Below are 26,895 nucleotides of genomic sequence, written 5' to 3'. Positions count from 1 at the left end.
TAGCGCCATCTGTTGTGGATTTGTATAACAATTACCTACTTTTGGTTTCGGTTTTTAAACATTTCATTGTTTATTGCTGTCACTAAGATAAATTCGTGTGTGCGTTAAATAAACTCTATGTCAATACATAAAGTCTTTTATGTATAATAAATAGATTTCTTAATACAACGTAAGTAGCCATCAAAATCATTCTAGATGCAGCCAAGAAATTTACGGCAACGTATACGATGTAAGAATTTATGTGCATTTGATTTTGCTCGAACTGTATGAAATAGGTTTTCTAATATTCTGGTATTTTTTTGGAACATGTGTACCAAAATACTGGAAATTTTTTTTATTTAAAAACATTTCATTTCTATTCTATGTTCTTTCAAACAAAAAATGAGTTTTAAAAATTAAATTTAAAGAAATTGAGTGTAGCCCTTCCCCAGCAGTAAAGATTCAGTTTCATGAATTGGCACAATAGGTGTTATCTTTATTTAAGAAGGGAAGAGAAAAACATTTGTATAGTTCGTATATTTTTGTAAATTAAAAATAATAATAATAATAATAGCAAATGTTTAGCGATGCTAAATTCCATATTGCACATTTAAAAGTTAAAAACAGAGGCTTTTCTAATTTAACTCTTAGTATTGTGATCATCTTCCAACTCTGAATACTTCTATTTTCCAACTTACCAACAAGCATAAAAAATTTCTACTTGCAATCATAATTTTTTTCTTTCTTTTTTTTTTTTTTTTTTTTTTTTTTTTTTCAGCCGCCTGGGTTTTTTTCTTTCTGCTGATAATACTGTTTTGAATAAAAGTTATTTTGAAATGCTTAATTGAAAAAATGGCATAAAATGAAATGAAATTTCTGAAAGTGATTTAACTTTGTATGATATTTCTTAGATATTCTTATGCAAATGAACATCTAACGGGGCTGATTAAACACAAATAAGAAATGATAGGAACAAAATAAAGAAACATTTTTGAGAACATTAAAATAATAAAAAATTAGTATCTATTCTTGGTATACAATAATGAAACCTAAATAATTCTCTGGTGTGATATAAGGTCTACCGGAAAGTTTTGTCCGTTTATAGACTGAAAGAAAATAATATAATTTTCCTACCTTCAATAATATTTCTTGTACAGTAAATTTTGCATCGGTACTTATGACCTTTTGTTAGCGTGAATGTAATTTGTAAACGTTACTGGCAAAGAATAAAATGCAGCATTCTACACCTAGGCATTTTTTAGAATGCTGAACACTGGCCGACAATGTATGAAACTATCAAACTTTTTACACATTGTCTAGGCTTTCTACAGAATGCTAGACGACAAATCGCCTCGGACTGAAATATAAGGTTTATCTACGTATGCAAAAAAACAACAACAAAAGATCTCAAAAACTCATGTGAAAGGAAAAAAAAGAACATGGATAATTATTAACATTATTTATTAATTCAAAGTAACTACAAATAATGACATATTTAGAATTTACTTTACTGCCCTAACATCAATAGGGAGATTGATTTGCATGACCCTAACCAAGGAATCATAATTAGGTGTATCTCCTGACAAAGATAATAATAATGAGTCTTCAGTATGAGAATCAGTCAGAACAGAACGTTGTTTATTCTTCGTTAGTTTCAAGTACGAAAATGACGATTCGCATAGGTATGTAGATCCGAAACAAGAATAGATATATTTGCAACATTTGGTGATACTGGGATATTTTTCTTGGTTGACATATTTCCAAAAATCTTCTTCGTATTTTCGGGCTTGTAAGATTCAGTTTGTAAAATTATAATTTCCTTTTCTAATGCCTTTTGATCCATATGAAATATGTCTGAAATTTTTTGGTTAATGCGTTTCACACTTAAATCTTTTTAAAAAGGAAAAGATATGAATTCCACAATTTCTTTAATTTTTTCAAAATCCTCGAATCTTATCTCAAAATTTTCAAGTACTTTTTAGATTTCCACGACATATTTGTCGATCTTATAATTTATAATTTTGTGTTTTTGTAGGTTATCCGCCATATTTGGAAAATGATTCAGATTATTTTGTTGCATATCTTCTATTAGCAAAATAAATTTTGTTTTGTATGCGTCTATGCAGCTGATCATATCAATTACTGTTTTATTTTTACTTTGTAATTCTAAATTTAAATGACTTAATATTGAAGTAAGATCAGTAAGAAACGCTAAGTCATTAAGTCAAGTTTCTTCATTTTAATTTTCACAGTTTCCAACTTGTTAGTGAAGAAAATCTATAATTTCAGGCAATCAGTCACGAAATCGCTGCAAAAATTTACCTCTGCTTAGCCGTCTGACATCTGTATGAAGTAATAATCCAGGTTGGCTTTCATCGAGCTGCAGTTGGAAGAGAAGCCGTTTGAGTTAACTTCCTCAACTTGAATTAACAATTTTAAATATGCTATGCCTTTACCTCTTTAGTGTTTAGTCTCTACCTTGTAGCGTTGCGCGCCTCCAACTTGCACGCAACCAAGAGGTGACTGTTGAAACTGGATTAAAGACAGAGTCTTGTTAAAGGTTTAAGTCCCTTTTTATTCAATGTAATAAATTACAAGTGCGTGCTCTTGACGCTCACAAACTGCGCCAACTCGGCGGTCAAATAAAAATAATAACCTGAAAAGAAACTAAAGACAAGACTCTAACTACGAGGCTCTCTAAAAGTACTAACCTCACCGCGTTTTACAATACCGCTGCTAATTCAGCAAACTTGAAGATCACGTTGAACGATTAACAATACTTCCAAGCAAGCATACAGGCCGAAACGCGGGGTTCTTCAATTTCTGGCTAACTACCTCCGCGCTCGTGAAGTAAGAACAGCACACCTCGAACTCGTTTCCTTTCTATTTAACTCAGAATACTTCCGCCGATAATTTGAATCCTTGCGCGTTCTACTAAAATTTACATACTCTGGCATTGGCAGTTCCAGGGGAAAGTAAGGCTTGACAGGAAAGATAGTTTAAACTTAAATGTTAGTTAAAATAAATATAAACCATACAACCTAACTAACACTTTCTGGTGAATTATGCAGTGATAGCTTACAAAGGCAGGGAATTCATCTTCCTTTTGACATTAGGGCTATAAATCCATTTATGTTACCTATCATTTCAGCTGCGCCATCAGTTGTTATTGAGCTTATTTAAAAAGTGGTACGTACTTTCGAATCATAAGTTTTTAAGGCTTTGAATATATCTACACCTCTAGTCCTTTCCTTTAAAGAAATCATACCCAACAATTCTTCTTTAGATGTAAAATCCTTAAAAACATACGAACGAAAACAAGTAATTTATCTGTACCCCCTATATCTGTCGATTGATCCCACTGAAAGGGAAAAACAAGAATATCTATTAATATAATTATATAACTGCTCTTTTACATTCCCACTCATCCTTTCAATTCGTCGCATCACTGTGTTTCGAGACAATTGTAAATCTTGAATTGCAGCAACAATTTCACTCTTGTTCTTAAAATCGTTAAAAACTGAATCTGACATTTCTAAAGAAGTTTCCTTTACGAATTCACCGTCGGAAAATGGCTTAAATTTTTTTTGCTAAGAGGTAGCTCACTTTGAATGATGCAGCAGCTATTACTTGTGACTTAAAACTTGGCTTTATAAAAACGCTTTGTGGATTTGTGAATTGAGTTTTGAGATCCCTAACTTTGTGCTTTCTCATTTCAGAATTTGGTGGATAATTTGTTTGATGCTTTTTTATGTAAAGCTAAAATATATTCTCTCCATATTACCCTTTTTAGCAATGGTTACTGAGGTAAGGCATATTAAACAACAGCATTTATCATTCAACATAGTAAAAAAGTAATCGAGCTCTCATTCTTCTTTGAAGTCATAAGTTTTCGACTTCTTCAGTTTTCTACTCTTGTTCATGGGTATACTAGAATACAAAATATGACAATTTAAAGAATAAATATTCAATTAAATATTTTTCTAGAAAATTCAAAACTCATTAACTGCGGCTATTATCTCCGTTACATTGAGAGAAATGATAACTATACTGCATGCTACGATCGGACAAGTGTATTAAAATCTAATAAAGATATTTTAAAATTTATAAGAAGTATGTTAAAGTTACAATATATTTATTACGGTTTAAATACTGAAATCTTAATTTAAATAGAATTATTGTTATTCCTAATGTATTTGTAATACTGTCCCTCATTTTTCTCTCAGTGTAATAACCGCAGTTTAGAGATCTATTGCCGAGAATGCTCACTTATCAAGTAAATAGATATGTAAGAAATGTAATTTGATTTAAACCAAAGAAAAGGTACTTACATTTTAAGCAGAAGAAAAAGTGAAACCCAAAGTGAAACCCAAAACGGGCACTGAGGATAAATAATGTTGATTAATAATAATAGTGTTAATACAAAAGACCGTATGACACTACCAAATATTCAAGCTAACTTGACTGTGTTTTTCGATGAGTCGAGCCGTAACAGTTGCGTCCGATGACAATTTTGACTTATGTAAGACATAAGTCAAAATGTATTGTGATGGATGGGCGGAGATGGCAGTGTCAGGCTGTCAGAATTCTAGGAATTAATGACCTCGGCAAATTCCCAGAACGCATTAAACTATTGCTAAAAGGTTTTTGTCTTCTACAATCGCTTCAAAGTCCATTGTATACGGAATTCCACTCCAGTCATTGCGAGCGATCGACGATCGACCAAAATTAACCTCGCAATCGACCGGTCGATCGCGATGGACTTGTTGACCACGCCTGTTATATACAATGGAATGTATATAATAGTTCGCAAAATATATTAGGATTTGCAATGAGTGTGGCAGAAGATAGTTTCTAGATGTTTCGCAGCCTTTTTGTGCATTTCTTACCAGTAACTTAAAATTATTATACACACAAATTAATGTATAAAATTTTTATATTTTAACATTTAACCTCCGAAACTACAATTACACCTTTACAAGCATAATTTATTAAATATTAATCTCTGTAATATTTCTGTACATGATATTTAATGTAACAATTTCCAAGACGCATATCAGCCTTGTCGGGGCAAGTATTACAATAATATTGTTACGGTTTTTGTATTTAGCTATTTTTAGTAGAATTAATTAAAATTGTTTTATATCCCCGTGCAATGCAATACGAGACTTATTTGAAAAGAAAGCTACGCCAGAAAAGTTAAAATACGCGTATTTAATAAATAGATATCTCGTAATTGTACTCCTTCGCTTTCCAGAAAACTCGAGAGATTACGAGAAGCTTCTCGTGACAGATTAAAAAGCTTATAAAAGCCGGAGGAAAACATCTCAATTCAGTTGTTTACTTATTGCTGTTATTGACTGCAGCGAATTCGCGGTGAGATATATATATATATATATATAATATAGGGTAAGGAATTTTATGCAGCGCCATCTTGCTGATTTCCAAACTTAAAGCTTATAGGTTTCACCGAAATTACAAACTAGAAAGGATCTTTGCCGATCGCAAAAGTCTTGTGGCAACTAACAGCAAATCTTTGGTTCGAGTTCATGATTGAGCCCAGTAGACTTATTTGCCTCAGAACATTCCGTAGGTGGAGTGTAAATTCCTGTAAGGATATTACAGCTCTGATCAGTGTGTCTGGATCGAGCATCAATCCTTTTTACTGTGAGAGCTGAAAGGAGGAATGGATCCATTTCTTTCAAATTTTATAGGTTCCACCGAAATTACACACTAGAAAGAATCTTTGCCGATCGCAAACAAAGTCTTGTGGCAATTAACAGCAGATCTTTGGTTCGAGTTCATGATTGAGGCCCAGTAGACTTATTTGCCTCAGAACATTCCGTAGGTGGAGTGTAAATTCCTGTAAGGATATTACAGCTCTGATCACTGTGTCTGGATCGAGCATCAAGCCTTTTTACTGTGCGAGCTGAAAGGAGGAATGGATCCATTTCTTTCGAATTCTGAATGGTAAATTTTGCAGGAGATCAAACATGATTTCTACATGATGATTATTGACAACTATTTATGGTGGTCAATAGTCATCACATAAAAATCATGGTAGATGAATTTCATAATATTGTTACGAAGCTGTCAGTGTTGTCATAATAATGAGTTCTATCTACCGATGGGGAAATTCTATGGGCCACTTCCCATGGCTTTTGAGAATAACCAGATCATTGTCCTCTTGTAACATCGGCATTCCTCTTCAGCTATGTACCTCCGAGAGCACTTGTAGTAGAAATCTTGAGAAACGGCTAAGTTTTTCCTCCTTTGGAATTATATTTCTTGGACACAGAATCATCTAAAAGTTACATGGTAGCAGGAACAGATCTAAAATAACTCATTCATAGATAAACAGTTTTAGACTACACCATACTACATACATGTCAAAGCGAGTTAGCAGCCGCACAAAGAAGTACATACCTGACCTAGAATTTACTAGACAAACCGTAGCAAAGAGATCTTGAAATTGAATAATTAAGTTTGAAATAAACTAAAAATAGAAATTATATAGTAAAATTTTTAAAAAAGTAGCTTATAATATACTTCAAGTTAACAGTAAGATAATAAGAGAACTGGAAAACTGAGAGATGATGGCGGTAACGTCTATGGTTGGAGATGACTGTCATTAAAAGCTGAGCTGATGGAAGATACTACCAATTCAGGTCTTAGAGAGCAAGAGAGAGGAGAAGGATAATCTGTTAATACGATAATCACAGGAATTTGAATTTCTCACGTAGGCAGTTCATGAATCTCTGCACATTGTAAGTCTATCTGTACTTATTTTGAATAGTTTTTGTTTTTTATGATGGAGAATGATCGAAATGCTTCAGAATATATTTCAGATATTTTTCTATTTGTTATCAAGAAATTCTTTGCAAGCATGCTATAAGATATTTCTTCCGTCTTCCTAGTGTGCTTTCGTGGTGTAGTGATTCTGCATTCTGGGCCTGTTTTTCAGAGGTCAGTGGTTCGATTCCAGGCGAAGGCGGTTGATAATTTTTCATCTCTCCGGCTTTTCAAATTAACCTAATGTCTCTACAGTGGCGCCCGAACTAAAAGGGTATTGGATGATGATTCTCTGCACCCAGGATTTGGCAGTTGGGTTCCCTAAAAACACCATTCGCCCTTTAAAAGGTGGAGTATATAAGGTATTTCTCCCGCCTTCCTAGCGTGCCTTCGTGGTGTAGTGGTTCTGCACACTGAGCCGGTATTCCACAGGTCCGTGGTTCGATTCCCGGCGAGGGCATTGGCTCATTTTTCATCTTACCTGCTTCCAAAAATGCCTAATGTCTCTACAATGCATAAATTTGGACTAAGTCAATGTGCTCTTTCAGACTAAACATTATATTTCCTTGTGAAAGAGATTTTATTTTTTTGATTTATTTTAGTTAGTGCAAAATATATACTGGTTTCCAAAAATTAAGGAAAAATCACAAAACTATCGATAATTCGTTTCAAAAATATGACAATCCGTACAAAATTTGAATATGTTGTCAAATAAGAATTGCTGAGTAAAACTGCAGTATGCAGATTAGAAATCCAACTACGATATCTGAGAGGAGCATAAATTTGCACGTTTCAGAGCAAGCCTACAAATTTTGCTGTGATACTGAGATAAGAAATTTGGGGTAGCCAATTTGTAACAATGACTTCCACACATCATTTTCCCGAAGAAGTTCGATGGAGACTATTGGGAGACTAGAGGAAGGAGAAAGTCAAACAGAAGTCAGACACATGCCTAAATGTGAGTCCTTCTGTGGTCCACTTTGACATCAATTTCTAACTACAGATTCGACATTCAAGGGGTTCAGCTAAGGACAGCCACCCGCTACGACGAGCGCTGATGACGGATATTTGTTGTTATGCGCACGAGGGAATGGAACCTCAACTCAGACTCAACTCAGATCCTCCTTTGCTGCAGCCACTGGAAGGTTGGTGTCGACGTCGACTGTGCGTAGAAGGCTTCACGATGTAGGTCTGTACGCAAGGCGACCAGCCATTTGCTTACTGCGCCCGTCTCGTCATAGAAGAGAACGTTTGAGGTGAGCACGTCAACATATCTACTGGACAGCTGATTAATGGAGGGCCGATCTCTTTACGGATGAGTTTAGGTTTAGCCTCTAAAGCGATAGTAGGTGTAATTTGATTTGGAGAGACCTGGAATTCGTTATCATCCATCAAACATCCATGAAAGAGATGCATACGGCGGAGGCAGTATCTGTGTTTGAGGTGGCATCTCTTTGGATGGATGCACAGACCTTCATGTCTTTCCAAGTGGAACCATGAATGTTCAGACCTATATAGATGACATCATTTATGCTTATGTTACATCCTCGATGCTTACGCTGGGAAATGGGTGATAATTTATTGCTACGGGACGACAACGCTAGACCAAACAGGGCTCGCATCGTGGATGATTATGCTCAGCAGCAAACAATTCAACGTATGAAGTAGCCAGATCGATCACCGGACCTGAATCCTATCAGGCATGTTTGGGATGCTTTAGGAAGATGTATAGCTGCTCTCAATTTTCCTTTTCAGACTCTTTCCACGTTTGCAACTGCTTTGTAATAGCAATGGCTCTCACTTCCTACGGAACTGATAAACTACATAAGTGGCAGCATCGCACATCGCTGTATGTGTTTTATTGCTTTTAGGGGAGATTATATTGAAGGTAATTTTCCTATACCAAACTGACACATCTGATTTGTTCATTTTGTACATATGCTAATTTAACACAATTGTCTGCTAATTTCTTTTCATGTTATTTTATACCTTATTATGCGTTGTATACTGTGGCTCAGTTTCATTAAATTGCTCCTGAGTTCCAATAATGACAGTGCCTGGTTTGTCTGGAGTCCCTGAATTGGCCCACCTACATTTTTGGACCTTCATTGCTTCAAAGACTACGCAGCTGTTATCCGGATCATTTGATGAGGAGTAGTAGAGTCCACATGCTTCTTATTTTTGACCGATTTATTTAGTGCATTAACAGGTGTTCATGATTCAGTTCAGTAGCCGATGCCAGAACTCATATTTTAGTCCTTAAGACCAGTACAATATTTCTTCGTTTCTCCTGTGCCAGAAAGCTTAGGTTACACGCTTTAGGTTGTAGTACGGTTTGTCTTAAATTGAACAGGGTGAACTGTGCCCTGCTACACAAATGAATGTGCCGCCCAGCCGGTATAGTGGGTAGTGACTTTGAATGCCGTAGCGTTAGGTTAGCGTAGCGTTCGCAGGCTAAAATCCCGGAGATGGCATGGTTGTAACTGACCGTAACTTCATAGGAGGCAACGGCCATTACGGTCATTATGGTCACCTATTAGGTGCTTCCATAATGAAATAGCCACCAATTCCGACCATTATAATGGCGCAAGGCTAACGGCTATTAAATAAAGATTCTGGCCATTTAAAATAAGTAAATTCAAATTTCAATTTAAATTTCAGTTAATTACCGAGTCCTATTATTAGCAAACTGTACGCTAACAATGCACCAAAGGAAGTAAGCATAAAACACTGCGACTGAGCTGGAATAAGCCAAGACCTGTGAACAGTGGAAGATCATCTTGAGCAAAAGACTTCAAGAGACTAGCAGTTTGAGATGATGGATAGCGCAGCAATTGTTCCTCATACATCAATTTCAATGTCTGTTTCAACTCAAGCCTCTTTTCATAGACAGAAGAAGCACTAAAATTCGTGTATAGAATTGCAATGAAGCAATTTGGTAACATAATTAAAATGCGAATGAAAAAACTATTCTCAATAGGTCTTAAAAAGTTATTACCTGCGAAAAAACCAAATATAGCAATGAAGTAGTATACAAGGGATAGAAATATAATTATTGAAAAACATCGAAGCATGAAGTCATGACATTTTCGAATACGTCTGTACAGTAAGAATTCCTTCATAAGTTCATTACTCGTATGCTTCTTTTTTAGTGTTGAATTGTAAAGTGCGATTACATCTCTGAAGCACGCACAAAATATACCAAAGATTAAGGTCTGCAGGTTAAATAGAGAAAACGAAGCAAAATAATCGTAAGTATACAGCAAAAGGACATAAATATATAACGCAGTTGCGTTGATTTCCGAATCTAACTGTTGTTTTAAAAACTCTTCTTCTTCCTTTATTACTGTCTGATTGTGAGCGGTAAGCAAAGCATTTAGAAATGCTAACGCAACAATAACAATGCAACTACTGACACTCAGGTATGGATACCTGGAGCCACCATAACTCAAGCTGTTCATAAGTTCTTGAATATCTATAATTAAAGTGTTCAAATCTTTGACTTTAGATCTCATCACATACAAGCTAATTAACGGAAATATCACTAAGAAGAGCGTAGATGCTGCAAGCCGGATGTCCAAGACTTCAGAGCGCCTGATTATTATTAGAGTGAAAAATAAAACAACTATGTGGTGGAAAACAACGAAAATAACTTTAAATAATTTTCTCTTATTGCACAGATTTCCTTTTGGTATGATACATACGCAGTTGAGTATTTCAGTAAGAAAGCGTAGGTTAGTATTTTGTATATAAACATCTTTTCCCGTTTCTTGATTTTCTGGAGATACAACCGTGACATACATTGTTCCTCTACTCAGAATACTAGACTGTGAATATATGACTTTCCGAATAACTTAATTACATAAGAAAAATATATTTCTGAAAGATTTACGCAGAATTTAACAGTTTCAAATTCTTGAGGATATCTCGTTTAAGTTTTCATAATTCTCCTTTGACGACATTAGTACAAATTTTATTGAAGTGTCCTTTGTTATACAATATTTCTTTAAAGTTTTTATTCTGTTTCTATTTAAAACGTACGCTTATCGATATCTTTTAAATATTCCAGATACTTTAACTGAAATTACAGTTGACATTCTTATTAAAAGTATTAATAATCACACAATTTTCGACAAACCTATATGATGTTACGCTTTCTTGACATCATAGAAATATGCTGTTTGTTTTAGATCCGCAGGTTAAAAGAAAATTCCCAAAATTGCGCCTTTTACAACAAACTCTTCAAAATTTCTTACGTTGATATCATTTAGTTGAATTAATATGCGCACTCAACTTCCTAGTTTCAGGACTTAGTGTATGAGGTACAAATCGAAAGGTGTACGTCTGTCTTAAATAAATCGTAATTTGCTTTCTTATGCATCGTGTTTTTATTACAGTATTGCAGTTTCCATAACAACACGAAATTACAGTATTGCAGTTTCCATAACAATACAATGTTTCGGTTTGGCATTACAAAAGTAAACAAATTATGATAACGAACTGCAGTTCATTACTATAAAATGTTTGCGTTTCGACTAATGCTTCTTTAAAATACTGCTCATTTTAACCAAAAAGCATTACCGAAATTAAACACTAACGCAATTTACCTATTAAAAAGACTTTTCAATTTACGTATACTTGAAACAATTTTCTATTTTATAGAACAAATAAAAAAGAAAAATAATGCTATTTTTTTAAAACTATTTCTTAAAATCTTGTGAAAGGAGACCAATTAATGTGTGTTGCTGTTTAATTAATTTTTATGCCATTTTTACTAGTTAAAATTTATAAATAGTGTAGAATGCTAAGCATTAAAAGGTAATCTTACATTAAATTTAATTACAAAAATTCACAGAAGCGTATAAAGTGTTTCTTCACAGAACTTTAATTAATCGTACTTATAAAAATACTTTCAACTAATTATACCAGAGGTATTGAAACTAGTCACTATAGACACCCAGACACATTGAAGGAGGTCGATTCGAGTTTGGGGGTTACTGAGACTCCGTGGAAAGATTTGAAAATCTAGACAAAGAATCTTCAAAGACTAAATGATGATCTTAAATTTCTCTTTGAAGATTTTGAAAATGCACACATTCCATTAAGCGGTTTACACCATTTTTTAACAGAAATTGGAAACACGGATTGTAACTTAAAAAACGAATTTATTGAAATACCATTTGATACTGAAACTAAGACACTTTATAAAAATGCAATTCTAAGTTACTTTTGGTGTGACGTAGGTTTATACTAAAATACCTAATCTTTAAGGCACAGTAACACGCCGAATAAATACTAATTCAGAAGTCAAACAACAAAAAATTTTGAAAATATAACGCTGATTTTTGTTGTTTGACTTCTGAATTAGTACCTAATCTTTGTAAAATATTTCCTGGCTAGACCAATGTGTTTTATATTGCACTTTATAATGTACCAGTAGGATATGTCTAAAAATCTGACACTCGTGCTTAATAAAATTTTCTTAAAATGCAAGATTTAAAAATTCTCTGTGACTTCTTAAAAATTCATTAAGAAGGTTGTAAGGTTTATCCATTATTTTAACTAATAGTTCATTTTAAGTTGAAAAGGCTTTTCTGTTACTGTCTTTTCACCCACGAGTTTCATGCCAGAATGTAAATGAGACAGCGAGAGTTTATTCAGATTAAGGTAGAATGAAGTACTATTTAAGCAAGAGTTTCGGAAGTTATTTTTAGAGCGTGTCTGGCTATTCCAGGCCATGCTGGACTGTCATTATTAGCGACTTGAGCTAATACGGCGTTAAGTGTTTTAGCCATTAAGCTTGTCTCGCCGGTTTACTACAAACCAGAGCTCTTCCTGCGCGTTAAAGTATTCTGTGAGGCGTTAGGCTAATCTACCACACCTTGCAATTAGTATTTATTACGTTATTCTGTTAAGCCAGAAGTGCGTGGCTTCTTGTAACCCAAGTTGAGTCATTGTTAACTTTTATGTTTGGATAAAAAGGGTCTTATACACCCTTCTTTTGATTTCTGTTTTGTTTCAAAAGGCTAGAAGAAAATTCTTCAAGAGTTCTTTTAAACATTTATGTTCCCAAAGAGACAAAGACTTTAGAAAGTTATAAGGTATTTCTCCCATCTTCTTGGCGTGCTTTCGTGGTGTGGTGGTCTGCACGATGGGCGCGTATTCCAGAGGTTCGCGGTTCGATTCCCGGCGAAGGCATTGCTAATTTTTTCATCTTGCCTGCTTCCAAAAAATACCTAATGTCTCTACAAGGTATTAATCCGTTTTATAAATAAATGTGAACATTTTTCACTAATGCAGTGGTTCCCAGATATTTTGACTTGTTGAGCCCTTTCTAGAAATAATTTGCATGGCGGAACTTACTTCATCTCTTAGGCCTGTTCTGCATTTTACAAGTTAATAGAATAGTGTTGTGGAGAAAAAGAGAGGATAGATAGTTAAGGAATATATAGCATAACTAAATAGCTGAGCGGTATTCATGCAACGAAATGATTAAAAAAACTTTAAACTTTAATCTTAACCATGAAAACTCAGTTTATTATCAAATACCACCCATGATATTATCAAAACTATGCCATACAAAAATGTTATTTCAAAGTTCAATATGTCTAACCATTTGCGCTACAAAAATTATTGGCCAGAGCAATACTAAAATACATCCATATATAATAAACACATATCTTTCAGTTTAATCATTATATTAAATTCAATTAAAATACATTTTCGCTTATTGTTTATCATTAAAAAATTTAATTTTTCATCACAGAAAACAGTTTCAATTTAATTTTACTAATTTGAGTGCACCGTCCTTCACTACTAAGTTTAATTAAGATATAATATAAAATTACATTTCCCTCTCCCTAGAGGGAAAGAGAGAGAGAGAGAGAAAAAAAAAGATGAAATAATGTAATATAAGTATGTATAAAATTATTATGAATCAGTTTATAGTTGAATGTTATCATTTGTGGATAAATATGTAAATTAAATAAATAAAAGTAAATATACATATAAATAATGTAGATTCGCTGAAGATAGATAATAACTTATGTATTTTGAAGATTCGTAATGAAGAACAAACTTGCAGTCAAGGCATATTTAAGTATTCCTTTTCCTTTATTTAATCAAGCAATTCATCAAGCTAAGACAAATCAAATGGGTGCAATAGAGCCTTGTTCTTATTGGTACCGTGCCATTTTTATAAATATAATTTTGAAGAGATACAGAGAGCAAATCTAGGTAGTAAGTGAAGCAGAAAGTAAGTACTATGTGCTCAGGATGCAATCTTATTCAGAATGAAAGGGTTCTGATTTCGACATTGTTTGATTGGCTAATTAATAACTCTAAAATTAAGCGAATAAATAGCTATTTCTATATGTCTTGGAAATTATAGCACAGTCTGACTATGAAGGGTGTAAAGACCCTTTTTTTAAGTCAGAGAAAAGTTAACAGTAGGCACATCTTGTGCTTACAGGAACAACCAGCATTTATGCCCTAAATCAAAACGCAATGAACTGAAATTAAATAAGTAAATTTCAAGTTAGCCCAAAGACTACAAAACCTAATGTCGGCGTCACAAGTCTAATGGCAAGAATAACGCAACACTGCAGATAATCTGCTGTCAAGAGAATCCACTAGCAACGTGGCCTTCAGCAGGCGGAATATTCTACCATCTAAAACCTTCCTTTAAATATCATCTCTTTAAATACCATCTCTTTCTACCTCATCTGAATACGCGCGAACTAAGCATTATGGTAGGAAAATAGAAACCTAGAAAGCCAGAAAAGCTAATTAACATAACTGAATTAACATAACATTAACATAACTGTTAATTAGCCAGAAAGCTAATTAACATCCTTCACCTTCGGACTTATCCAAAATAAAAACTGCGATCAAATCTTCGCAAATCATTTCAAGCAACTTAAAACATTCGCTTATCCCATCTGTTGCGAATTCTGCCAGATTATATGCTCTTCCCAAAATTCATAAAAGTGGTATTCCTTTCCGCCCTATTGTATCAAATTTAGGTACTGCCTCGTATCCATTAGCTAAATATTTAGTTTCTAGATTTTCCACTCTATTAGACAATAACATTTACACCATAAAAAATTCAGTAGAGTTTGTAAAAAAGGTTAAAAACATTTCTCCTCGTAATTTACTCATGGTTTCTTTTGATGTAAAATCATTATTCACCAATGTCCCAGTGGAGGGTGCATTAAGATGTCTAGAAACCAGACTTCGCGAATTTTATTTCTCTTGCATCGAAATTGATGAGCTAATTTCTCTCACTCAACTCTGTTTGAAACAAACACATTTTGTTTTCCAAAATAAATATTACAAGCAAACTGAGGGATTAGCCATGGGAAGCCCCCTCAGTCCCATCCTGGCTGATATCTACATGCATTATTATGAATCAAAATTGTTTGAAACTTTAAACTTCCCGGCATGGTTCCGCTACATAGACGATACTTTTACCCTGTTTGAAGGTAATAAAGATGATTTAAATAGAGTTCTTTCAACAATGAATTCTATTGATCCTGCTATTCAGTTCACTTTTGAACTTGAGACTTGCAATTCTCTTTCGTTTCTCGACATTCTGGTCACACGTAACACATCCAACTTCAGTACTACAGTTTACCGTAAACCTTCATCGGTTTGCCTTCCACCACACTTTAAATCATGTCATCCGACTAAACAAAAGTTAGCTTCATTTTATTCCTATGTTTTCCGTGCTCTTCAAGTTTGCTCCTCCAAACTAGCCCTTGATGAAGAACTAAATTATTTAAAAGCAATAGCTATTGACAGGGGCTTTTCACCCAACATTATTAATCAAGCAGTTAAAAAATTCTCATCTCAACACACTAAAAGCCACACTCTTATTTTAGGAGATTATAAAAATTCTGTTGTCATTCCCTTCTTTCCATCAATTAGCTATAAAGTTGCACATATTTTGCAGAAATTTAACTTTCGGGTTGTTTACTCTCCCATCAATAAAATTCCAACTTCTATACTCAAGGACCCCATTCCGGATATGAATTCCTGGGGTATTTATAGGATTCCTTGCCAGTGCGGTTTAATTTACATTGGCCAAACTAAGAGAGCCTTAAAATTTCGCGTCAAAGAACATGAGGCATATGTTAGAAAAAAGGAAACACAGAAGTCTTCTGTTGCTCAACATTGTTGGTCCGAAAATCACACTTTCAATTTTTCTGCTGCCAAAATTATTCAAAAAACATCTTCCATTGGAGAACTGGATTTTCTAGAGGCATTTCACATTCATAAAAATCTTTCTGTTCTAGTTAACGATCCTAATTCCAATCCAAATTTGCCTTCGGCTTTTAGAGAAATTATGTTTTAGTTCTGGTTTCGCCAACAGATGGCGCCACTTGCTTATTCTTGTCCATTCTTTCTTATTATATCTAAACATTATTTCCTATCTTGTTCATTTGCGGTTTTGCAGCTGAAGATGATGGTTCGGTAAAACCATCGAAACTAGTCCTGTGAAAGTTTTGTAAATTAACGCTGATTTTTGTTGTTTGACTTCTGAATTAGTAACATAACTGGTTAATTAAAAATAAATGAATACTCTACAAGTTTTAGTTCGCAAAATAATTTACGGCACGAGTCTCATGTAACAATCATTTGACATGTATTAATCCAAGAATGATACATTTTACAGAAGTTCCTTTATAGGCAGTTAGTACTATATTTAGAACAGAACCGAAAATATTTAAATGAAAATGAAGAGTTATTGCAAATATAAGGTAGGATTTCAATTTACATTATCTTACGTGTATAATCATGCAATGAAGCATAAGATGCAATCACGTCTACCAAAAATTATATTCTAGCCCATAAATAAATCCATATGCAATCCATAAATGGATGATCTATAGCATGAAAAGGGTTTAATAGTGATTAGCAAAACTTCGACTTGCCTAAGGCAAGAAATAAAATGAGTCCTAACTGCAGTGGGATTAATTGAACAGTACTATGAAAATAATTAAGAAAGTACTTAGGAAGCACAGTTTTGATACTTAATTATAGAAATATACATATAAATATGCATATATAACACAGTTTTGATACTTATAAAGGAATTTAAATCCTCCAGTTAGCATTATATATAAATTTATGAATGTTTTCAAGTTCGGAAACTATGAAAACATTAAAAGTATTGTAATTTCCTTTCGATTTTAAATATGTGTTTATATATAGCTTTCGTTTTACTTTTTTATATTTAAAGATATTTTTCATAATTACTGTGTACAACTTTGTAATTCATCTCTTTAGAGTCTGAAAAAAAAAAAAAAAAAAAAAAAAAAAAAAAAAAAAACTGCAATCAAAGCTTAAGTTTTAAAAAACATTATTTATATGTAATTTTAGAAATTTAAATTAATAAGTCAATTGGGATGAAGGAATCATTTTTATTAAGGATGGGATATTCAAATACAACGATTAATGACAAAATCTGAGGTATGAAAGGGAAGATTCGCTCCTTTACAGTAAATGCAGTTATCTTAATTACAAATTCAAAACCATTAAAACTTCAAAAGATTAATTTTATTGATGTCCTCCAGAGGTTTTTTAATGAAAAACGAACGCGACTGATGCACTTTTCTTAGGCTAAGATTTTCGATATAAATTCGTAATTATCTTTAACAAATTTTAAAAAAAAAAAGATACGGAGCATGTTTATACATTTTTTAGAAAGATTTTGACAAAGAATTAGAAAAAAAGAAATGTTTTAGGAATAGAAATTTATGGCAAAAAATTTATTACTTAAAATGAGAAATATCGCATGCCACTTTTAAATTTATTGTTCTTTCAAAATATCACATGTATGCAAGCTATGGAATAAAGTATATGTTTTTGTGCTTTCCGAGGAGAAGTATTTCTATTCCATAATTCAGAAAAGTCGTGATACGTATGGTATTAAAATTTAAGAGCAAAATAAGTAACATTATTAATCGGAAATGGGAAAATCCTTCAATTTATTTCATCATTCATTTTCTACATAGAAAGAATAATCCAAATGAATACACGAAAAGGTACGTACTGTTTCAAATGTTTCTAAAGTTAAATCGATGGAAATAAGAAAAAAATTCCGTTGATGCAGAAATAAGTTGCAAGGATTTTAAATACACCTGTAGCAACAATAAATAAAGTAATAAACCAAGATTTAGAATTTAAAACATTTAAAAAACACAATGTTCACCAACGTTTGCCGAGACATGTGGCTCAACGTAAAACAATTATTAGACCCTATGTGTAAGCTATTTAGCAGGAGATAAATGGAAATGCATTGAGGTTCTTGATGAAGCATGGATATATTAAATGACTGCAATAAAAAAAGGTCTATTTATTACTGAACCAGAGAAAAAATATACAGACCTGGTTCTGGTAATGCAAAGAAAGTTTCGCTAGATTGCTGCAGGATTTCTTGCAAGAGAAAGTGTTACATTCAACATTTACAGAAGTTCTATTTCTTTTTATTCCAATGACCTTTTAAAGGGTGAAACTTCATCTAGCAAAGCAACAAATCATACTTCGAAAAGTAACACTGCATGCCTTGAAAAAATGAAGATTGATACAGGTGTTGCATATACCCCATTTTAAAGTATTCCTGAGACGTTCCCTCTCGTTTCGCTTATGGAATATTGTGTCTTTGGTCTCTTGAAAAGATCTCTTTCCAAACGCAAACACACCACGATTGATGAACTCTGGAAAGTAGTGGAAAGAAATGGGAATCAATACCCCCGGAAATTTTACGAAAAGCCCTTCTATCAGGGAAATAACAATGCAGACCTATAGTCCAGAAGAAAAGACAAGGAGAACATTTAAAAACATTCTTTATGTTTTAAATATTAATTAAATTGCCTCGAAATCGTTTTAAAAATGGGTATAGACACTCTATAATTTAACATTCTTCTGCGTCTAGTATTTATCTATATGAACTCTTAATGTAATTCTTTCCCTTTCATATTTACTTTGCTTTCAAACGATGAAACAAAAATATTAAAAAAAGTTAGCTATTTCTCAAATACACTTTTTTGTCAAATTATACTCATTATATATATTAAATATATTTTGTCAAATTATATTTTAAATATTATATATGTATATAATATTTAAAATATAAAGAATGTTTTTTAAATATTCAGGAAAACCTCAAATTTGTAGAACTTTAATTATGTACTTTTGTTACTAAATTTCATTTGTATTTCTTAAAAAATATAGGCGTCTTTTTAAAATACATATATTTAAATTCATTTTTCATTGAACAAAGATTTCAGATTTTTCTTTAATTAACAATATTAAACAAAAGATTCAATATCAAAAGATTTGAAAAATTCAAAAACATTTTAGAATCCAAAATCTTTAAATTCCAAAACCTTTCAGTATTCGATAAATAAGATTTGTTCGAACTTTAAACGAAAAATCGCTAATTATCAATTTTTAAACCCGAATTATATTTATATTATAATACATATGACTATACAAAATACTACAAACGAAAAAAATTATCACTCAGTGCTTTTTTAGACCTGAATAAAGTTATTTAAGTTTAGAAAATTAATTTTAAGTCCTAAAGATCTTCCTAACAACTAAAACTCGGTTATGCGTCAATAGATGGCGCTACCGTTCATAAGACGGGTCGCCTAGTAACCTGTTAGTCTCTTTGGATCTTATAAAGTGATAACATCAGAAAATCTCAACTGTTCTCACCGAGTTCCGAAATGATGACAGAATGGCCGAAGCGCAAACTGACGATGAGTTGCAGTCTAGTCAACCGGACGACGACGTGCGGGCAAGGTCCGGCCAGAAAAGTAAGCCACATTCACCTCTGAGACGTGGTTTTAGTCGCATGTCGAAGTGGGTGCAAGTTGCTCGAAGAGCACTTGTCAATTCTAGAGAGGGCTCCATGGGGCACGGAAGTTCTCTCTCTTCCATAAAGCGCCAGGAAGCTCAAGAACAAGTTGATGATGAGGATGATATAGAAGTTGATCGAGAGGACACAAATTTGCAACAAGAGGTAGAAAATCTTAAGAGGCTTGTGCAAGAAAAGGATCAAATTATCAGTGACCTACGGAGGGAAGTAGAGCAAATGAAAGTGAGTTTCTTATTATTTCCAGATAGATTTATTAAACTATGTTACTGGTAATGTATGAAAGCCGGCATTCTGGCCGGAAATGTATAAAACGATAAACATTTCATACATTTTCTAGGCATTCTATAATATGCCTGACGACAAATCCTCAAAGTATCCTAACATCTCGTTTCAATTATCCATACATTTATACATAATTCGTACACTATTCATACATTTAATACATTCATTCCATAATACGATGTATTTCATACATTTTCATACATTGTTTTCTTTAATAAGAAAGGCATTAAATTTGATTTGTACAACTGTCATTTTTCTTTTCTTTTTTTCTTTCTTTCTTTTTTCTTTCTTTTTTTTTTTTTTTTTTGAATGAAATTTTTGTAATTGCAATCGTTTATTATTTTTTCTAAGTAACATTTGTATTTTTGAAGAATGTACATCTTTTAAATAATAGCCTTATGAACTTTTTCTATACTTCGCTTAAATAACGTTTTTTGCTCTGTAGAATCGGCCGAGCGGTAAAGTCGTTGAACACTGGTAGTTTGGTCCGAGGTTCGAATCCCGCGAACGGGCTGACGGCATGGGAGTCTTCGTGGATTTCCCCGTGTGTAACGTGTTACAAGTCAGTTTCCCTTACAAATTAATTTAATTCAAACTTTATTATCTTAATATGTGAAATATGATGGAACGATTTTTTTTTTTTTTTTTTTTTCTGTTTTATTCCCCAACAAGGAAGAACATTTCAAAAAAATTACGGATTGAAAATTTCATATCACAGTGTAATTACTATAAAAAAGAGTTTACTATTGAAAAATTTAAAAGTGTAAAATTAAAAAATTATGCGCATATTTCGCGTTTTTTCTTCTGCAGTAAAATTAATAGGTGGTGTTGTCCTTTCCCAAAACTGTATCTTTTTTGTTAATTAACATTAAAATACAACTGAATATCAGTTTTGAAACTCCAACTTTTGTTTCTACATTCTTAATATTTTTTGGAACATAAATAGATATAATATAGAAAAATATTAAAACATTTAAAGAAAGGATATTATCGTTTGAAAGAAATGAATAAATAAGTAAATAAAAACAGACATGCAAAGAGTTGACATTTTCCTATCAGAGGCGGTGTTAGGAAATGAGGGAGATTGTTTTATCTGAACATTTGCGAGCCCCTATTCATAAGACACAGTATGTACTATTTACGATTCCTTAAAAAGTAATTTATGATTTTGAAGCTCTTTGGAGGGCAGACTTTATTACAGTTTCAGTTGGCGTGTTTCCGAAATTCTGTCTCAGGTTATTACAAAATTCTATCATAACTATTAAATTTCATTTTCTTGCACTTGGTATTATACGCAAGAAGAATTGGAAATTTTGTTATTGTTCAGTCTTATTATTTATGACATTCATGGTATCAATTAATACTTACAGCAAAATGTTTTTAAGAAATTCCGATATAATGAATTTTTAAATGGTTAACTTTATGCTGTATTTAATAAAGCATACATCATGATAGATATAAGTTTGCTTTTCTTATCAGTCAGCAACATCGCCTGTTTATATCGGGTGCGATTTGGTTTAAACTAAAAATAATAAAACTTCTTCGAAATATTAATTAGTTGTTCTTAAGGTAGATCTTATCCGTATTCCAAACCTTCAAATTAAAGCTATTTCGTCAAAGGAACAGTTTAATTGAAAATTACTAAATGGAATTTAAAGGCTAAAATCTTTAAGGATAAAATATTTAATTTAAAGATTAAATATTAAAATAATTAGTATTTTATTTTTAAGGATATGAACAAAAAGATTTAATACTTGCGAGACTGTAAACTAAGAAATATTCTGAGGCCTTTTCCGGGATCATTTAATGTGAAGTTGTAATAATATAAAGAGTGATTAAAATATATCTGGCTAAAATGTAAAGGTGAGTAGAGAGTAAAAACGTGCTGTACGTTCACGAACTGATTCAAAGAACAGATTTACTGACTAAGTGAGTGAAGATTAATTCCTAAAAAAAAAAAAAAAAAAAAAAAAAAAAAAGAGCTGTAGCTGTTTCACAAATCAGCCACTGAGAGCTACTGGTGAAAGCTTGGTAAGAAAATCAAATTCCCATTTTTGAGAATAAAAGCATATTTATTCTCCCATATTAAAAGCGAGTTTAATTTTTATCATTTCCCAACATTTTAATTTTTTTTTTTGATTCTAGAATTTTATGGCTAGTTCTGTGTAGAAAGGAAGTTTCAGGGAATCTGAAAATGATAGTTGAAAGGAATCAGTTCAGGGAACTCGAGTTTTGATTGAGTCGATCCTTCCGGTCCCACTGCTTGTTCGATTATTTTCATTTTTCGTTCCAGACTCGCTGACAGTTTACAGTCCCATTGCTTGTTCGATTTTTTTCTCGTTATTCGATCCCTCCTCTCTAACCTTCCTGATTCACTCTTGTTGAGTTTCCGATCTTTTTAATCAAGATTATTGTCAGTGAACGGCGAGATACAAAAAAGAACAGATTCAGTTCACCGAGAGAACGGTTCTGATCTGCTCCCATAAAAGTGCGGTTTTGCCCATGTCTAGTAGGAAGGACCCCAATAAGCAGATTTTGAAATGAAATGTGCGTGCCAAAGCAATTCATTGAAGTGAGAGGGCATTCTTGAGTGGTAAGTGAAAAAGCATTCTGCTGACGTAAATCTTCATTCCCCAAAGAAATTGAACGCTACCCAAACGCGAAGCCACCCGGCATGATTTTATCTATGAGGCTGTAAATGGAAGTAAAACAATTACCTGGAATTCGTTCCCTCTTCTTCCTCTTGAGCAGTTGCCCCGTTTTAGCCCCAGTCTCGTATGTACAAATGCAGAACTCAGCGTTCATGTAGCGAAATATAATACTCGAAATTCACCTTGGGAATGATGATTTACGCCAGCAGAACACTTTTACCTACTACTCAATAGTTTTTTGCACCACTCTAGTGCGCTGTTTCCATACATACAGATTCTATTACGAAATCTGCTTATTTCGGTTCCCTATACCTGCTGTTATATATTCGCCAGATATTTTTCAGTAATTATGTGGAAATATAATTAATATATATAAAGTAAATGAAATATTTTTAAGTGAAGTGTTTTCTCTAAAAAACAAATTTTCACTTTTTATTTACTTCTTAAAAATATGTTACTGAAATATTTAAACAATAATAGGTTTTAATATAATGTATGGAAAAGATATGCTATATCAATTTCAGATTTAAGATTTGATGAAATTCAGATTTAAATACCCATGAAATCATTGTTAACCTGATGTTAAATTCTTCCTGATTTCAGATCGTAATTTAAGGTTGATATAATTTAGTGTCTAATTTTAAAAATTAAGCTGTTGCTTTTGATTTAAAATTTGACGAATTCAACCTGAGATTGACATTGGCTTCATAGTTGATTTCAGATTGAATTTGGCTTCATACTTCGTTTCTGAATAAATTTGCCCTCTCTTGTACAGACAGTACTTATACGGAATATAATTAATAATAATACTTATACAGATTATAATTAATAATAATACGTGTACAGATTATAATTAATAATAATAATTGTACAGATTATAATTAATAATAATACTTGTACAAATTATAATTAATAATAATACTTGTGCAGATTATAATTAGTAATAATACTTGTACAGATTATAATTAATAACAATGATACTTTACAGATTATAATTCATAGTAATACTTGTACAGATTATAATTAATAATAATACTTGTACAGACTTATCTCAAAATTGTGCTGCTTACATAATAGTTTATTTCATTTTTATTAAAAGGAAAACTTCTCAGAAACCATAAAAAGAAAATAACCCCCAAAAAATTTTGGAATGATAAAGATATAAAAGAAAAGTACGTGTACAATAATCGTGAAAGAATATCTTTAATTTCAAAAAAGTACAAAAGTAAGAAATAACACCGCAGTGCTTATAAATCAGTTTTTAAATATTTATTTTAAGAAAGGATTTTTATTCCCCTTCTGTGAATAAAGAAACACGTTTTTGATCTGATTACACCGGATAAAAAATTAAGCTAGAATTTCCAGAAATAATTGCTGAGTTATATAGTAAATTTTTTAGAGCTTTGTCAATTACTCTGTTACTTAACTATATTTAACCTTGCTACTAATTAGGTATATAAACTTTCTGCTGGTTTTGGCTTGCTCTTTCAGTTAAAAAGGATTATATAGGTTGTTTTATATTTTATTACATTTATTTATTTCTAGTCAATCCTCTTATTTTCTTATTAAATCTTTCTTCTCAGAAATTTTTCTTCGTTCCAAACTTCCCTTCCTAAAAAAAAGGCTAATTCTTTCGGTGTTTGCTATAGCAATTTTACCTTCCAGTTTTTGCAAAGCTTTGACTTTTAATTTCATTTATAGTGTTCTTGTTACAGGTTCTGTATTTAAGAATGATAGTTTACACCTTGTTAAATTTCTGAGCAATTTTACACGAGAATAAAAATTCTATAATAACTCAAGGAGAGAAGATGGCAGTTCAGGCTCTCAAAGTCAAGTGAAATATGGCTATACACATATCGAGAGAGAATAATTACAAAAAGTAAAAATTAAATTTACTGAATAACTTTGTTAACTTAAATACACAATTATTTAAAACACATTAATTATTTTTAGATTATATTATTAATTAAGGAAAGTTCTTCAAAGCTATCTGGGCTAGAAGAATGCGTTCATGGGCGATTTTCTAAAATGAATTGTATCTTATTCAATTTATGTAAAAAAAAAAAAAAAAAAAAAAAAAAAAAAATTGAAATGTTTCAGATTTTAAATTACGTCCAAAGGGGCGTTTTTTAACATTTTGTGTGTTACCTTTCTTTATTAAATATCATGTTCCTCGCACTTAAACCATAAGATCCAGTGCAACAGCAATATCGCAAAATAGTTTTAAAACGAGCATATCTTTAGAATTTCCGATACAGAGACTCACGCGCTGGAGATAAAAAGGTTTTTTCTGCATAACGTTGCCATTGCTCGCTTTGAAATCCTTGAGTTTGTTATTAAAAAATTCGTCAAAGTTTTAAAAAATAGAAAATCGATCATAAAACAAATTTCAAATTTCAAATTTGGTCTTCCACATGCTCATATTCATTGGAGGATTACGTTATTCAAAATTCGATGACTCTATGTACCGTTGTTTTATGACAATGTGAGAAATATACATACATTTACGCAGATTTTCATTATTTAATTTCTTCAAATATAATGCAGGACTCTAACATTTTATGGCAACAGTTTGAAAAGTGAACCGACATTTATCCGTCCGACGCAAAATGCCAAAACGAAACTAATAGTCCTTCGGGATTCAAATCCCTTTGGACTAAAAAAAAACACGTTATTCAAAAACACGAAATCTCCCTGAGCCACATAGTTTAATGACCGAAAGCTGAGCACTGTATGATCTAATGTGTGATTAGGTTAAAGACAACTGAATACTAGTTCGTCTGGTTCCAACCCAGTGAACGAACAGGCTGCATGGTTGCTTTTTGGGGTTTTCCATATGTGAAATGTGAACACTTGCTATTTTACATTAGAAAGTCAACCACGAAGACATCCATTTCCCTAGGCAGACAGCCTTCGTGTACTATGTCCCTACTGTGATACAGGGGTTTTATACTTTCATTCGCTGGATTATCTACAGCTTTGACATTGTAATTTTTATATCTAGTCTAATTACTGAATTCTTACCATTATTTTGATACTATTACCACAAACTTATTTTCGAGCATCTAAATGTTATAAAACATGGCTACAAAAAATTAAATGTAAAAAAGTAATAAAAAGTAAAGAGATATACATATATTGATTTACAAATAAAGGAACAGATCGAGAGATTAAAGGTTATTTATGAAAGCGTAAAGAAAACATTTTGTAATGTCAATTTCCTCACCGTGCGACAGCTGACAATTCATAAAAGGTCTAAGAATAAAGTAATAAACCAATAAAAAAAAATCTGAAAGCTTTCAGAATTTACATTACGCCTAAAGGGGCGTTTTTTTAAACATTTTGTAGTTTACCTTTATTTATTAAATATCATGTTCTTCGCACTTAAATCATAAAATTCAGTTAAAAAGCAATGCCACAAAATAATTTTAAAATGACCATATTTTTAGAATTTCCGATACACAGTATCGCGTGCTGGTGAATTTTTTTTCCCGTACAATGTTACCATTACTCGCGTTGAAATTCATTAAAGGTTTTCAAAATATGAAATGGGTAATAAAGCTATAAGGTATTTCTCCCGCTTTCTTAGCGTGCCTTCGTGGTGTAGTGGTTCTGCACACTGGGCGGGTATTCCAGAGGTCCGTGGTTCGGTTCCCAGCGAAGGCGTTGCTCATTTTTCTTCTCTCTTGTTTCAAAAAAATTCCTAATGTCTCTACAAAGCAAATTCCAAATTTGGGCTGCCAGATGCCCATATCCGGGTGGGAACGTATGTTATTCAAAATTTGACTTATCACAATGCGAGAGCACATACATACATTTATGCAAGTTCTTCATTATTTAATATCTTTAAATATAATACAGGGCAGTAATATTTGGTGGCAGCAGTTTGAAAAGTGAACCGACTTTTAAAGTTTCCAACGCAAAATGCCAGAACGAAATTAATAGCCCGTCTGGGCAAACGCTCTTTAGGCTAACAATTAAACTAGTCGTAATGAGTAAGCGCGAAAATAAAAATGAAACAAGTATCAAACTGGAATAAATTCTGAAGAACCTGCAACTATATGAATACTGAAATAAAGTACCACTGTCACCCGTTTACAGACAAAGAAAAATGCCTATATTTTCCAGATTTACCACAGATTTAAATTCCATACGATAGAAGCAACGTGAAAATTAAAGGTAAAATAAGCCTAGTCAATGGGAAATGGTTAGTTTATTTGAATATGGCAAACAAGGGCTATCAGCCTAAGAGAAGAGATGCTTTTGTGAAGCACATTTTTAAGAAATATTGCATCATATTCA

The 26,895-nt window shown here is 32.5% G+C and overlaps 1 protein-coding gene across 1 annotated transcript in view; it reads left to right on the top strand.

Moving 5' to 3' along the window:
* Positions 1–19,464: 19,464 nt before the first annotated feature.
* The window catches only part of LOC118183323 (cGMP-dependent protein kinase 1-like), a 509,379-nt gene continuing 501,948 nt past the window's right edge, over positions 19,465–26,895 (top strand). The window contains exon 1 of the mRNA XM_085824166.1: positions 19,465–19,882. Coding sequence (XP_085680292.1) covers positions 19,520–19,882 — 363 coding nt within the window. The 5' untranslated portion in view covers positions 19,465–19,519. The remainder of the gene's footprint in view (positions 19,883–26,895) is intronic.

Source organism: Stegodyphus dumicola, chromosome 9 (genome assembly GCF_044657685.1).
Source record: "Stegodyphus dumicola isolate Sdum_Otavi_A_Nest chromosome 9, ASM4465768v1".
Taxonomy (NCBI): domain Eukaryota; kingdom Metazoa; phylum Arthropoda; class Arachnida; order Araneae; family Eresidae; genus Stegodyphus; species Stegodyphus dumicola.
Note: the sequence above shows the minus strand (reverse complement) of the source record. Positions and strands in the feature narration are given on the sequence as shown.